Source organism: Danio rerio, chromosome 6 (assembly GCF_049306965.1).
Source record: "Danio rerio strain Tuebingen ecotype United States chromosome 6, GRCz12tu, whole genome shotgun sequence".
NCBI classification, from domain to species: Eukaryota; Metazoa; Chordata; class Actinopteri; order Cypriniformes; family Danionidae; genus Danio; species Danio rerio.
In genome coordinates, this window is record NC_133181.1 from 3,207,696 (window position 1) to 3,223,865 (window position 16,170).

At 36.9% G+C, this 16,170-nt stretch overlaps 1 protein-coding gene across 20 annotated transcripts in view; it reads left to right on the forward strand.

Annotated features, from left to right (window-relative positions):
- Positions 1-16,170, forward strand: part of szt2 (SZT2 subunit of KICSTOR complex) — a 174,765-nt gene that overhangs the window by 53,217 nt on the left and 105,378 nt on the right. For all 20 annotated transcript variants that reach the window (XR_012407532.1, XR_012407533.1, XM_073953541.1 and 17 more), the window contains 10 exons: positions 466-637; positions 3,458-3,550; positions 4,856-4,934; positions 6,429-6,731; positions 8,242-8,380; positions 10,017-10,130; positions 10,208-10,277; positions 12,274-12,459; positions 12,577-12,768; positions 14,377-14,620. Coding sequence is in view for 18 of the 20 variants with exons in the window: in XM_073953541.1 (XP_073809642.1) it covers positions 466-637; positions 3,458-3,550; positions 4,856-4,934; positions 6,429-6,731; positions 8,242-8,380; positions 10,017-10,130; positions 10,208-10,277; positions 12,274-12,459; positions 12,577-12,768; positions 14,377-14,620 (1,592 nt within the window). In the remaining 2 variants the exon portion in view is untranslated. The remainder of the gene's footprint in view (positions 1-465; positions 638-3,457; positions 3,551-4,855; positions 4,935-6,428; positions 6,732-8,241; positions 8,381-10,016; positions 10,131-10,207; positions 10,278-12,273; positions 12,460-12,576; positions 12,769-14,376; positions 14,621-16,170) is intronic.

Consider the following 16,170-nt stretch of genomic DNA (forward strand, 5'->3'; position numbering starts at 1 on the left):
GTATTAGTGGTTGCCCTTTTAACTTTTTTTTTTCATTGGGATTTTTTATTATTCATTCATTAATTTTCCTTCGGCAAATGAAGGGTCACCACAGTGGAATGAACCGCCAACTATTCCAGCTTATGGTTTATGCAGCGGATACCCTTCCACCCACAGTACTGGGAAAACACCCATACATTTTCACACTCACACACACACACACACACACACACACTCATACACTATGGCAAATTTAGTAATCTAATTCTTCTATAGTACATGTGTTTGGACTCAGGAGCAACCAGAGATAACCCACGCCAACACAAGGAGAACATGCAAACTCCACACAGAAAACTCTGTGACTCAAACCAGTGACCTTCTTGCTGTAAGGCGACTGTGCCAACCACTGAGCCACCGTGCCGCTTAAATGAATTAAAATGCGGATGTACACAGTCACAGAATTGTTTGTGTTTTTCTTTCTGAAAGTGTTGAACTGGAGGATGTGAGTGAAACCGATTCCAGAGGAAAACTCTCTGTTCCCCCGTCCCCGCTGAACCTGGACGAACCAAAGTCACCCAAAATCCCAGAATTCCCTCTGTCTCTTCTCCAGTCCCAGCAGAAGTGTGAAGTCTATCCTGATTTGCACAAAATCGTACAGGTACTGCAGACACACAGTGATGTGAAACAGCATTTCTAAAATGGTATTAATAATACATTAATAATCATATTAATAATTCTCAGAATAGCATTTTCAAGAGTTCACACTTAGCTCATGATTTCTACATAGCTTGTTTGGCGTGCTGTGCCGGGAGAGAGCCCTGAGCTCAAGGGATTCTCGGGCCCAGGGCTCCCCCCTTTCACAGAGCGAGGGGAAATTGAGCTCAGGTTGATCTCAAAACTCCCCCGCTGCTGAGGTCAAGGTGAACTTCCTGAGAGTAAGACATTAGAAAAAAGATTTAGGCTTATTTATCTATAATATAGAGCGTATTTGGAACCCGGAGGAAACCCACAGGGAGAACATGCTAACTCCACACAGAAATACCAGATGGCCCGGCAAGGACCCGTCGCCATTGGTATTCTTGCTGTGAGGCAACAGTGCTAGTCACTGGGCCACCGTGCCGCCCATTCTGACTAAAGGTGAAAGAAGGGGAGGAGGGGGGTTTCTTCCAGATGAAGATAGTTGTAGAAAGGAACTAAGGATATATATAGTGGTTGCGTCCCAAATCGCATACTTATGCATTATTCTACGCCATTTTGTTGTATAAATAGTGTAAGTAGTGTGTTCGCACTGAAAACTCTAAAAATAATAAGTGCACTTTAATTACCCGGATGATGCACTCATTCAGCCGATAAAATTAAGTGTGTAGTGATGGACACTTCACACACTCAACGACCACAGGTTTGCTTACATAGCGGAAGGGGCGGAGCTATCGGACGCACATGTTGGATAACTTTATTTTGGATGGTGAAAGCAAAATTCTCCTACGAGATTAATTATAGCGCCTCCCGATGGTGAATGTGGCAATACTCATAGCAGGTATTATTTGATACTTCGCTCGTTTATTTCACTGATTTGGCAACCTTCAAACGTCATCAGGGAAACGGTTTGAATTTCCGCTTAGTAAATAAACATAAGTGTGCCATTTGGAACGACACTGCATACATATACTATCCTGTTGAGTGTGTAAGTGCATAAGTACATAGTGCATGAGTGAATAGTGTATAGTGTGCCATTTGGGACGCAGCTAGAGACTTGGGACCCTTGATTTGAAGATCATGATTAGCAGATTAGCATAATTAGCAGATTAGCATGATTAGCATGATATGCAGATCACTTCTTAATCTGCAATTGCCTCTCTGGATAACACACTAACTGTACCCAAAAAAAAAAAAATTACTAATACTTTCCTTCTTAGACTTTACAGACCAGGGGCCTCATGTATCAACGCTGCGTACGCACAAAAACTTTGCGTACGCCAGGTTTCACGCTCAGAATAGCTCACGTTTGGATTTACTAACAATGAACTGAACGTGGGAATGTGCGCAGCTTCACGGCAGCTTTCTGGATGGCGTACACACATTTTTTGTGCGTGTCTGTTTTGTTTCCATTGGCGACTCCTAGAGGCAGTTGTGTTAAATTCCTCTCTACAAAGTGTCTGAGCCTTGCAGTGGCAGCTGTATGAGACGGGTTCATCTAGCAGGTATATAAGGTTTCCATACCATACAGTTGACCAGCTAAACATTAAAGCACAGTTTGCAGCAGTCGCCTGTTTTCCCAATGTAATCTGAGCGATCTACTGCACGCACATTGCTATAAAGACACTATCTGAAGATGAATTTGCATGCGTGAATCAGAAACATTTCCATTCAATAAATGTGCAAATAAAATATGATGCTTATTGATATGAACTTATTGATGATTCCTACTTGTCTTTCTCGTGATAAATAGTGGGCAAAATCTGATATATAGCGGGGGAAAAAAGAAGAATGACTTCATCAGACGCTGGATTCGAACCGAGTTCATGCTCGAACGTGTCAATACATGATCACATACGTCTTATGAGCTGCGCCACTGAGACTGCTAAGGGTACTGCAACATTTTACAGATATAAACCACACTATTTCTTTTTTAATGCACTCAGTGCGATGTTCAGACCCAACTGTGTTGACCGCATCAGCTAAACTCTCCCACTATATTTTTTTCTTTTGTTGTTAATTCCAGAGAACAAACTTGCAAATAACACCGCTTTTCTCCGGTCTACCTCCGAAAGCAGCACCTCCAATTCACATTCTGTTCAAAGTTTCTCTTCTTGCTTGCTTTTGCCGTTGCTTTTTCGTTGAGTTTTGCCATTAGCATAGTCATTAGCATATTCATACGGGGGAGGAGGCAGGGAGGGGTTTTGTGCTCGTGCATGTTGCGCTCAGTTTCACGTTCATTCAGATGTACAAAAGAATATGCGTGAGATTCGGCGTACGCAGTGTTTCATACATCTGAATTTTTTTCTGCGTACGCACATTTACAGCTTTGTGCGTACGCAATGTTTTAGTAAGATTTCCACGCAAGTCTTCGTACATGAGGCCCCTGAAACTTGCCTACAGCACTTATTCATTGTTGCTCTTATAGTTGTGTAAATTGCTTCCTTGTCCTCATTTGTAAGTCGCCTTGGATAAAAGCGTCTGCTAAATGTAAATGAAAATGTAAATGTAATTTGGGCCAGCTGGGTCAATCACGAGCATGTGCTTCTCTCGAAAATATTTAAAAATTTCACTTCACTTAATTTTGTTGATAAATCCCAGGCTTACTAAGGTGTGTTTTCAGTCATCTTTAATGAAATGTTGACTTTAATGAAATATTGAACTGTCTTTTAAGGTTTATTGTGTGGTTTGTATTGTTTTGTTTGTCTGTGTTTTGTACTATTGAATCTAGTGTGTGGAATAAACACAATGTATAATATTACGCATTCTGTTTGTGTTGCAGGATAAATTCATGGAAATTGGTGCTCAGTATTTCAAGACCGTGCCGTCCAATCCGCATTACTTCTTTTACTGCCTCCAGTCTTCCAAAAAAGAGGTGTGTTTAGCTTTATTTGTTTTTAGTAAGCCTAGTGTTCACTACCAGTACAAGGAATAAAAACATAAGGTCCCACTTTTTAGTAAGTGGCCTTAACTTGTATGTACTTACACTGATATTAAGACTTCGTTACAATGTGGTTATTGTGTAAATACAATTTTTAAAATTGCATCTATACTTGATTTAATACCTGCATTTAATTACATCTGTAATTAATTTCTGTAATTACATTTATACTTAGACTTTTGACAATCCTTTAAAACAGTGGTTCTCAAGTGGGGGTCGGGACCCCCCGAGGGGTCGCAGGACATTGAAGGGGGTCACCTGGTGATTTACAAAATTCTAATTATTTTTATTAAACCATAAGAATTACTATATTTTATCCATAACCTACTGAAGAGAAAAAAATAGTTGTTTATTGTTACTATATACTATATAGTTACTATAGTAGCTTATAGTCACTAGTCCTATTGGATTGTTTCCCCTGGGGTAATTACATTACATTAAAGACACAGCAATAGCTTCAGATGCAGCAGATTGATTTTATAACACCAGGTTAAACTTTATGGCACATTTACATCACTGACATACATAAAAAAACAAAAAAAAACAAAAATAGACTTGGGTTTATTGGTGTGTGTGCATCACTGCATGCAAGGTTTCTGCATTAATAACCCTCTCAGAGGATATCGGGGGTGGCGAATCACTGGCATTTTTATTTTGGGGGTCATGGGTTGAAAAGTTTGGACTCCCCTTTACCTTAACCCACCCTTAAACCTACCCATACCACCCAACCTGTCCCTAACCTAACCTATACTCCACCTCAAGAGCACCAGAAGTGTTCTGCAATACATTATGAACACAGTAAGTACATTGTATTTATATTTAGATGTAAGTGCATAGTAGTTAAAGATGCTTAATATAAAGTGGGACCAAAAATGGTCACACTTTACAATAAGGTTTATTCGTTAATGTTAATTAATGCATTATCAGCATGAACAAACAATGAACAATACATTTACTACAGTAATTATTAATGTTAGTAAACGTTAGTTAATGAAAATACAGTTGTTCATTGTATTTCATGTTAACTCATGGTGCATTAACTAATGTTAACAAGCACGGGCTTGAATGTTAATAATGTGTTTAAATAATAAAGTGTTTCCGCAAAATAATAATAAACATGGAATAAGTATATATTCACACAAGTAAATAAATAGTCTCAATGCCGATTTTGCTGATTATGAGTATATTTTGATAATATACTGTTCAGACAGTAATTGCTGCCTCTTTACTGGTCTTCAGGAGGACTCGGACAAAGAAGAAGAACGAAGGCCCAGTGACGAGTGTGAGCTTTCTGAAGCTGAACTGGCCACAGAAGATGGTAACACCACTCTTACACCTCTAATACACTAAATATAGTCAATTACATGTCACAAATATCTTCATATCTTGTCAATGTCTATTTTATTTATATAGCACTATTTAACGCAACCAGAGATTGACCAATGTGCTGCACAGTACAAATCAAAACAGAGGAGAAAAAAAAAAAAAAAAAAAAAAAAAAAAAAAAAAAATATATATATATATATATATATATATATATATATATATATATATATATATATATATATATATATATATATATATATATATATTTTATATATATATATATATATATATATATATATATATATATATATATATATTTTTATATATATATATATATATATATATATATATATATATATATATATATATATATATATATATATATATATACACATATATATAATTATAGCTAAAACAGGTAATTTTCACTGATAAAATGCCAAATCAAAGAGGTAAGTTTTTAACAAAGATTTAAAAACAGCCAGGGATGAAACAGATCTAATGCTGCGTTCACACCAGACGCGGCACGCGCGTCAAGCGCCAGTGTTTTACATGTTAAGTCTATGCAAACGCGCGAATAGACATCCTGCGGCACGATATAGCTGCCTATATAAGTTGTAGTCAGGAAAATAAAGTGGTTGTGCTCCTCTTTAATGTAACTTTTGCATTGCATTGAGGATAACAGAATTCTGTGAATCGATTATTCATTTGTATCCAATAAATCATTACGATTTTTGACATTGAAGAAAAACCTCTCCCGACCTTTTTTCTTGATTGCGCATGGAATTGATTGAATATTCCAACACATGACAGGGTGTCAAACAGTCAAAAATGCAAATAATGTGATGTGTGTGTTTGTGTGTGTGCGTGTGCGGTCCTTTACTGACAGCTGCGTGTGGATCATGTCAGAAAATATGGCAAAGTCCTACATGAGTCATGACGGTAACAGTTTGATTGCGGTGTTTACTTCAATAATGCTACTAATATCTGCATACTCCACGTGTCTTAATTCCATTTCTGTTTAGTTCAGTTAGAACTTAAGTCGGATTAAGGTCATCAAAAATGATGCTGTTTAGAGCTTATGTAGGCCTACAGTTCAACATTCATGTTTAACTGAAAAACAGTTGGTAAACACAAGCACATCTTATTGACCATCATTTATTTTCATCACCAATTATCATAGTAGAACAGTTTCTAAGGCAGTTTTTGATGCATTTTGGAAACAGGAGATAAGCCCCTGGTTTAATGCGCCACCTGGCTTGAGAAACCCGTTCTCAAAGACTTACTTTTAGTCATTATTTGGGTAGCACACATATGCTGAATGCCTTCAGCAGAATTCAAATGAGCCATCTTAATCTAGATTAATACCAAGATTAAAGTGAGATTAATCTAGATTAAAAAATGAATCTCTGCCCACCGATACTTGTTATTAAACATGAAGCTCTTTAAAACATGTCACGTATATGTAATCTGTGTGTGTGCGCAGAGAACGTGTCCGGCTGCTGCATCGTGACAGAGAGCGATACAGATCTGGAGGTGGAGTATCAGGAATGTGGGAACGTTAAAGCGGATGCTGGAGAAGCAGAGGGAGCCGCAGGTGAATCTCCGTCAGACTCCAACACGGTGAACCAGGATGAGGACTCCTTCAGTATTCTGGATGGAGACTCTCTGCTGGAGGTGGAGAGTCCGCAGCCGGAGCTCCCACCACTGTTTGTTCATCTCACCTGCTCCGTCAACATGAAGAGCAGCCACGGCTCCATGCCCACGCAGACACTGCCAACCTGCCTGAGTGAGTACAGAACACGATCCTTTAACAGGGTCACACCAACAAAAGCAGCTTTAATGATCACAGTAAATATATAGTTGTTCTTAATGTACAGGGTGGGCCATTTATATGGATACACCATAATAAAATGGGAATGGTTGATGATATTAAGGTCCTGTTTGTGGCACATTAGTATATGTAAGGGGGCAAACTTTTCAAGATGGGTGGTGACCATGGTGGCCATTTTGAAGTCGGCCATCTTGGATCCAACTTTAGTTTTTTTAAATAGGAAGAGGGTCATGTGACACATCAAACTTTTTGGGATTTTCACAAGAAAAACAATGGTGTGCTTGATTTTAACGTTACTTTATTCCTTTATGAGTTATTTACAAGTTTCTGACCACTTATAAAATGCCCATTGTGTTGGACTGTCAATGCAACCCTCTTCTCCCACTCTTCACACACTGATAGCAACACCACAGGAGAAATGCCAGCACAGGCTTCCAGTATCCGTAGTTTCAGGTGCTGCACATCTTGTATCTTCACACCATAGACAACAAAGATAGTGCGGCCATTCTTCATCAATGGAAACCTCAAGGCCACTGGATATTTGAAATTGCTCCATGATGATGTGTTTCCCTCTTTATGCACTGAAGCTGGCACATTCCCTGAGTTTTTCCAGCAAGATGGTGCACCACCTCATTATGGCTATCAGGTCCGAGCATTCCTAGATGATCAGTTTCCTGAAAAGTGGATTGGTCGTTGTGGGCCAGTTGAACGGCCCCCAAGGTCTCCCGATCTGACCCCTTTAGACTTTTATCTTTGGGGTCATCAGAAGGCAATTGTCTATGGTGTGAAGATACAAGATGTGCAGCACCTGAAACTTCGGATACTGGAAGCCTGTGCTGGCATTCCTTCTGCGGTGTTGCTATCAGTGTGTGAAGAGTGGGAGAAGAGGGTTGCATTGACAGTCTAACACAATGGGCAGCACATTGAACACATTTTATAAGTGGTCAGAAACTTGTAAATAACTCATAAAGGAAAAAAGTTACATTAAAACCAAGCGCACCCTTGTTTTTCTTGTGAAATTCCCAATAGGTTTGATGTGTCACATGACCCTCTTACTATTGAAAAAAACAAAAGTTGGATCCAAGATGGCCGACTTCAAAATGACCACTATGGTTACCACCCGTCTTGAAAAGTTTGCCCCCTCACATATACTAATGTGCCACAAACAGGACGCTAATATCACCAACCAGTCCCATTTTATTAAGGTGCATCTATTTAAGTGGCCCACATTGTTCATTTACTACATCTAAAATCACAGTTCTGATGTTGTGTTTCAGACTTTTATCAGGTTTCTGTGCTCAAACTCCACCAGTGTGCAAGACTAGTTTCCTCCACATCTCATCCAAAGCCTTCTCTTGTGTTTTGATGTGATTTTGTTTTGTTTTTTTTACTTTTGTAGACTGTGAAAATCCCTGTTTTGACACTGAATAATGTAATGTTGAGCACTGCTTCTGTGTGTTTGCAGGCGAGATCATCTCCTGTCTGGAGAATGCAGAGAGTCTTCAGTCTGTGGATCTGAATGAGCTGTCGGTCACTCTGGATATCTATGTTCTCACTCTGCCTCTAGAGATCGAGGTTTTGGCTCCTGACGCTCGACACATCAGGTATGTGGAGTTCCTTATTCCGGGTCACTTCCGGTGTAGTACATTCCCTTTCCGTAAGGAATCTGTAATTGTAAATTTGTTTCAGGACTTGTAAAAGTGTTTTGCGTCTTGGTAAAATAGTTTTTCCTATGTAATTGTGTCTGATGATAGGTGAAAATGTTTTTCAGAATTTTAATTTGTCTCGAGCTTTGTAAAAGCGTTTCACACTTGTTACGACCTCAAAAATGTCTAGGGCTGAAGTCGAACATAAAAATTATAGGGAAAATAAATAAACAGTAGCAGGTTTGATTTTTAAATGACCTTTAAGGTTCTTTTATTGTGAGAAGGTGGAAAAGGTTTGTATTTACAATAAACAAATAAATGAGCACAAACAAAAAGCTTCAGGGCTGAGCAAGGCCAAAATAACAAACAAAACATTTACTAACTCCACCCTGAAGATAACTTACCTACTGAATCAAAAGTAAATGAAGAAAATAAATTACAAACACTACCCTTACTCCTTAACTAAACGAAAAAACAGGAGAAAATGAGCTCAGCTCACAGCTTTATCAAACGGTACTTGACAATCACAAAAAAATTGGAGGGGAGAGGAAAAAGGGAGAGAACACCTTAATGTTCACAATTCATAAACAAACAGAAGCACTATGATACGTTTTCCACACAAACGCCACACTCTTAGAAAAACTCTCCGTCTCTCCCCCCAGCGATCTGACTCCGTCGGTTCCTTTTCAAAAGATGCTGACTTCTCCCAGCACCAACCACAGCGCACGCACGCAGCACGTCCAATTAGGGCGGGGTAACCTGGAAACAGGAACGGGACAGGACGAGAGAGGGAAAAAGAGAGACACACCCACACAGCAGCACAGAAACAACCCAATACGCTCTTGCGTAACACACTTTATAATGTTGTTTTGCACTTCCCGGCCACCGAAATTTCCAAATAAATTTGAATATTGAGTAGGGGGCGGGGTTTTATTTTTGTGTTTCTGATCACATTTGTTATGCTCTCAACATGTCCTCGTACCTCCTCCATTATTTCTTAGCTGTTTCTGATGCTTTTCGTTTCTCTCTGTTCATTTACATCAACAAAAAACAGAATAAACCCTAGAAATCAAAGTCTGAATCAATGAATCACTAATAATAATTATTTTTGTTACATTAAAGGGGACCTATTATACAGTAATCACATTTAAAAGGGGTTTAAACACAGTTATTTGTTAACAATGTGTCAATATAGCCAGCTTCTAATGGTAAAAACGTGTTAATGCTATTTATTATAATCACACTTGCTTAAAACAGTCTGCAGAAACACTGTGACATTCTCCGTTTGTAGGTGTCATCAGAGGGGGAAAGCCCCGCCCACTAGTGACCATCTCTCCCTCATTAGCATAGGACATTAGTGCTGTTTTGAACCTGCTACTATGCTGATGCTTCTGTAACTCCGCCCCCTTTTGAAAAGAGCACAATCTCATTTGAATTTAAAGTGACAGTCACCAAAACACCACAATTTGGCTCAAAGCCTAAAAGGGGCCATTTCAGAGAGTTATAAAACATTATCTGTGTGGTATTTTGTCACTACACTCACTCTAGGGACATGCTATTTTACATCATTTAAATCATTGTCCTGTTTTTGCAGGAACACATCTGAGAGCAGCGTGTCGTTGAATCGTTCCCCTGCTCAGCCTTCATCTTATCGCTCTGATGAGGAGCTCATGGGGAATCTGGACGGTCTGCGGGTCGGTGAGGACAGGTGAGCAGGGCAATCACAGGCAAATCAGTGGTAATCATCATCTTCAGCACTGACACTGTGTTGTTTTACTTCTGCAGTATGTCTGGAGATCCACTGTCTAAACTCCCTGTACCGCACAAGATGGCTGTTTTAGCCACTATGGATGAGGTCAGTGTGAAAAATGATTTTATAGCAATTTTCACAAGTATTAAATTCATTAATTCATTTTCCTTCGGCTTAGTCTCTTTAGTCATCAGCAGTTCAATTCAAGTGACAAATGTTTTTATGACTGTAGCCAAGATTTTATTATTAATAATAATAGCAATAATGCTAATAATAGTAAAAGTTTTTAGCATCATTTATGTACTACAATGTTTTTATTGATAAGTTTTTGTTTTTTCAATTTTCTTCCATTTTTTCAAGCTTTGTTTGCTTTATATTTAAGGCAGTGGTGTCTAAGCTCATCCCTGCTGGGCCCGTGTCCTGCAAAGTTTAGTTCCAACTCCAGTCAGACACACCTGGGCTAGCTAATTAAGCTCTAACTAGGCTTTCTAGAAACATCCCTTCAGGTGTGATGAGGCAAGTTATAACTAAAATCTGCAGGACGCCAGCCCTCCAGGACTAAATTTAAACACCCCTAATTTAAGGCAACCATACATTCCCTTCTGATTCTAGCTAGTGCTAATCATCTGTTTTCTGCATCACATCCGCTGGCTGCTGAACAATGAGATTTTCTTAATTATTTATAATTTTGAATTGCATTATAGGATGTTGATTTTTCTTCCAACAACTTTAAACCTTGAAAAGTAAAAGAAAGTGACTTTTTTATTTTTAGATTTCCTATTTTCATAGATATTGTTAACATATTTCTTTTTCTGGAGTTTTTATTATTCTTTTTTATTTCATAATTTAAGTAAAAATATAATGTCACGTTGGTCATTTTAAAGTTTAAGTTTTTTTTTTTTGATATTGTTATTTCATATTTGTATGTTTTATAATTATTGTTTTTTTTTTAATGGTTCTTTTCAATTAACAATAATTTTATTCTAGATTAGCATCTGTCTCTGACCAGTGTTATTTTAGTATTATTAAATGATATTCTAGTTACCTTTACTACTTCTGTATTATTATTGTACGTTTACAATTTTCATTGTACATTGCTACATTAATATTTAAAATTGTTAAATTTTCAGTCTTTTGTTGTAATTTTTATTATTAACATTTAAATATATTTATTTTTGTTCATATCTAAATACATTTTATTATGAATTCAGATATTTGAATTAATCATATATATATATATATATATGTATTATACTATTCCACTATGCATATTATTCATTCATTTATTAATTATTCTGTAACCAGTAACTATTGACATATCCATATATTTCAAAATATCTTCTTTTGATAAAAAATAAATGAATACATAAATTCAAACAGGTTTGGAACCAGCGAAAGGAGTAAATTTGGTCATTTTAACAAAGGGAGTAAGCAAAGAGCAAATAAAGAGAGTGAACTATCCCTTTGTAACTTTGCATAACCTCTGGACAACTGTACTTTCTGTTATTATTGTGTCTTTTTAGTGTAAAGTGCTTTTAAAAAGTTAGATTTTAAAGGTGCTATAAAAATATTATGATTAATTTGAATATTTGGTCCAAAGGTGCACATTTTTTTTCTGTAATATTAATTATTCCCTAATTTTTTGTTTTTTCTATTTTCTTTCATTTTTTTTCAAGCTTTGTTTGATTTATATTTAAGGCAGTGGTGTCCAGGCTCGTCCCTGATCTTTCTTCCAACAACTTTTAACCTTGAAAAGTAAAAAAAAAAAAACTCATGAAAACTTTTAATGGTGTGCAGTGCTCTATTGTCTAGGTTGGTGTTGTATATTACACTACAAAAACCTTGTAAGTAAACTGCCTGTACATTTTCTGGCATTTTTATGCATTAATTTCTCTACATATTATTTCTTATACATTATATCATTTTTAATCTACTCAAATGCCAATTAAAGTCACTGCAGAGTTAAATTTTCATCATCAAAATAAGACAGAGCAGAGATTAAAATCCCATAATGCAATTCTCAACCGTTAATAAACCCTTGTGAATCACTTAATACAGAAACAGTCATTTTTTTACAGTGTAGTGCTAATCATCTGTTCAGATCCGCTGGCTGCTGGAGGATGAGATGGTGTCTGCTCTACGTCTGTCTTCAGTCATCAGCTCCTCCACGCTGCAGAAAGTGTCTGATCATGTGCGGCGCTCCAGCGGACGCCCGCAGTGCCTCTTTGAGATCGTCCCCCTGAAGTTCGTCTTCGGCCCCGAGCAATCGCTGGAAAAGTTTCAAGAGGTTTGAACTCGCGCAGTCACCTCTATTATTGCTGATAAGAGCGCGCAGGGAAAGGTCAGGAAAGAGATTATGTTCTGCCCCGCTGTTTAATAACACGTCTGTGCTTCCGCGCCGCAGGAGTTCAAGAGGTTATCGCTGGCCGGTTACCTGCTGAACGCGGAGCAGCACAACTTCCACTACGTCTCTCTGAGTCGCCAGCAGACGCACAAGATCCAGACGGCCAGAGAAATAAACATCACTGCTGAACACGGGACAGTGCAGAGTCTAGTGGCATCCGCAAACATCTGCACTAAAGAGCTGGAGCCGGAGGTGATTATTAATATTCATTCATTTTCCTTCGACTTATTCACTGGCTTATCAGGGTTTCCCAGAATGGGGTGAACCGCCAACTACTCCGGCATATGTTTTACGCAGTGAATGCCCTTCCAGCTGCAACCCAGTACTGGAAAACACCCATACACACTCATTCACACATCCACACACATTATTGCCAATTTAGCACATTTATTTATTTATTTTATAGCGCATGTGTTTGGATGGAGAGAACATGCAAACTCCATACAGAAACGCTAACTGGCCTAGCCGGGACTCGAACCAGCAACCTTTTTGCTGTGAGGCAACAGTGCTAACCGCTAAGCCACCGTGCTGCCCTTGATTGTTACTATGAGAGTTGAAAAAACTTTGAATTCGCTCAATGTTTATTCACACTCAAGTGGTTTCCAACCTTCATGGGATACTTTTTTCTGTTGAACACAGAAGAAGATATTTTGAAGAATGTTGGAAACGGGTAACCATTGACTTTCATTTTAGGAAATAAAATATTATGGGAGACGATGGCTACTGGATCTCATAATTTTTCACAAGATTTTGCTTTGATTATAATGGCATTCTTACTTTAGTGATGTTATTGTTGCTATTGTTGTACAAAAGAGCTGGAGCTGGAGGTGATTATTAATAGGAGAATTGACAAAATGTGTTTATTCACACTCAAGAGGTTTCAAATCTTTTTTCATTGAACACAAAAGAAGATATTTTGAAGAATGCTGGAAACTGGTAACAATTGACTTTCTTAGTAGGAGAAAACAATACTATGGGGGATAATGGTGGATTTTTCAAAATATATTGCTTTGATTTTAGCGCTATTAATACCTTATTTATGTTATTGTTAAAATTATTCATAGAATAATTATAATTATTTATTTAAAATAGTATATTTTTATTTTATCAGTATACATTTTTTATTTAATTATTATGAATTCAGATATTTGAATTAATCATATATATATATATATATATATATATATATATATATATATATATATATATATATATATATATACATATATATATATATATATATGTATTATACTATTCCACTATGCATATTATTCATTCATTTATTAATTATTCTGTAACCAGTAACTATTGACATATCCATATATTTCAAAATATCTTCTTTTGATAAAAAAAAAAATGAATACATAAATTCAAACAGGTTTTTAACCAGCGAAAGGAGTAAATTTGGTCATTTTAACAAAGGGAGTAAGCAAAGAGCAAATAAAGAGAGTGAACTATCCCTTTGTAACTTTGCATAACCTCTGGACAACTGTAGTTTCTGTAATTATTGTGTCTTTTTAGTGTAAAGTGCTTTTAAAAAATTAGATTTTAAAGGTGCTATAAAAAAAAAAATATGATTAATTTGAATATTTGGTCCAAAGGTGCACATTTTTTTTCTGTAATATTAATTATTCCCTAATTCAAATTCGAAAGAATTCCAGAATGTCGGTATTCAGCGATATTGACAGCTCTAGTGCCTTGTGGAGTTGTTATAGTAGTGCATGATTTACTGCTGTCTCACAGACCCAATATACTCATACACGTGTGTTTCTTTCCTGAACATCTGTGCTTTCCTCACAGGGTGCGTGTGGAGACTCACAGCAGCTTCAGCATGCGGTCAGAGATGATGAAAACACACGAGCGGCGGCTCCAGACTCTGCCAGCGAGTCTCTCTCTGAAACCTCAGACAGTGGATTGGTGAAGCAGAGCGATGTGGAGGATCCTCCAGCTCACCTGCAGACGGCCAGCAGCACTGAACACACCACTCCTCCAAAAACACCCTCTGCTGCCAGCCTGGCCGAGTCTGTGCAGTCCAACACACACAGTGAGACAACAGTCACTGCCAAATGAGCCTCCTTTAAAAGTTATTGGGCCCTATTGTACACCCGGCGCAATGTGGCGCTCGGCGCAAGAGTGGTTTTGAGGTGTTGAGGTGTTTAAATAGCAAATGCATTTGCGCTCATATGTGCACCCATAGGCATTCTGGTCTAAAAAAGCAGGCGTGTTTTGGCGCGTTGCTATTTTGAGAAACTATAATAGTCTGTTCTTTAGACCAGAACAAAGCCGGTCTATTGTCTGGCGCAAAGTGCACCTGGCTTACACACTGCTTAATATACACAAGATGTAGAGCAATACGCAAATATCTTTACATATGAAAAATAATGAAAATATTAAGGATATATATAGGATATAATAAGAATAGATATAGGATATAAATATAAAGGATTAAAATATTACAAAACATATTAATTTTTAGCCTACATGAATTTAAAAACCACTGCCTTCATACTTTCTTCATCTCGGGAGGCTTTTTTAGTTCATTCAATTTGCTTTTGTATGATGTTATTATTATTATTAGCAGTATTATTTATTATATCGATATTTATATTTGTTTTATTAAAAACAAGCTTAGATTTGTCCACATGTCAGGTTTTAGACCATATGGGGCACAGCATGTGTTTTAGGATATAACTCAGGTTTTTGAACACATTTTGTTATTATTGTTCATTTATTCGTTTGCTGGAAATTAGAACTGAGTTTAGAAATAGTTTTAAAGCAAATATTTGCGCTTAAAAAATGAAATTAATTATTTATAGTCTAATTGATGTCTTTGCGTACAAGTTTCCCTATCCACGAGAGTTAAAGTGAAAGTCGATAATGATGAGGCCTTGTCTCTCATTCTCGCGCTGCAGATGCTCTGTTTAACGGTTTTCTTGCTAGTGAAATGCTCAGTTTTTCCACTTTCACTTACTTTCCGTCATGTAAATAGCAAATGCGCTTATGGTGCGACGCATCTGGCTCTTGAAGGGAATGGGAGATGAGAGAGTTTATTCTCAAAACACACCTATAACTCATTAAGAAAATAAACTCAACCCTTTTAGAACATGCGCCACGGCGCAAAGCGGATTTTCCCATTTTTATATTAGTAAAATGCATTCTGACAAGTTTTGCGCTTTGCAAATGGACCGTCAAAATATTATAGTAAAAACATTATGTTAGTATGACTTTTTAAATAATTAATTATTAATTTGGGAAATTTAATGACTATATTTGGAAGTTTTTACTACTGTTATTCATATAATTATTAGAATTGTTTTTGTATGTTTGTTTATTGCATTTTGTTACAATTAGTGATTGTTTTATTTTAATTAGTTTACTAATCTTTTGTAATTATAGTTTTTTTATTATGTTAATTTTTCATTTACGCTTTATTATAGCTGCATGCTTATTATTTATTGTTATTATTATAATTGTTGTTGTTGTTATTGTTGCTGATGAGGGTAAATATTGGCAAATTATTGAGCAACTTTATTACATGCAGTGTGAAAGCTTTATGATCATTCATTCATTCATTTTCTTTTCGGCTTAGTCCAT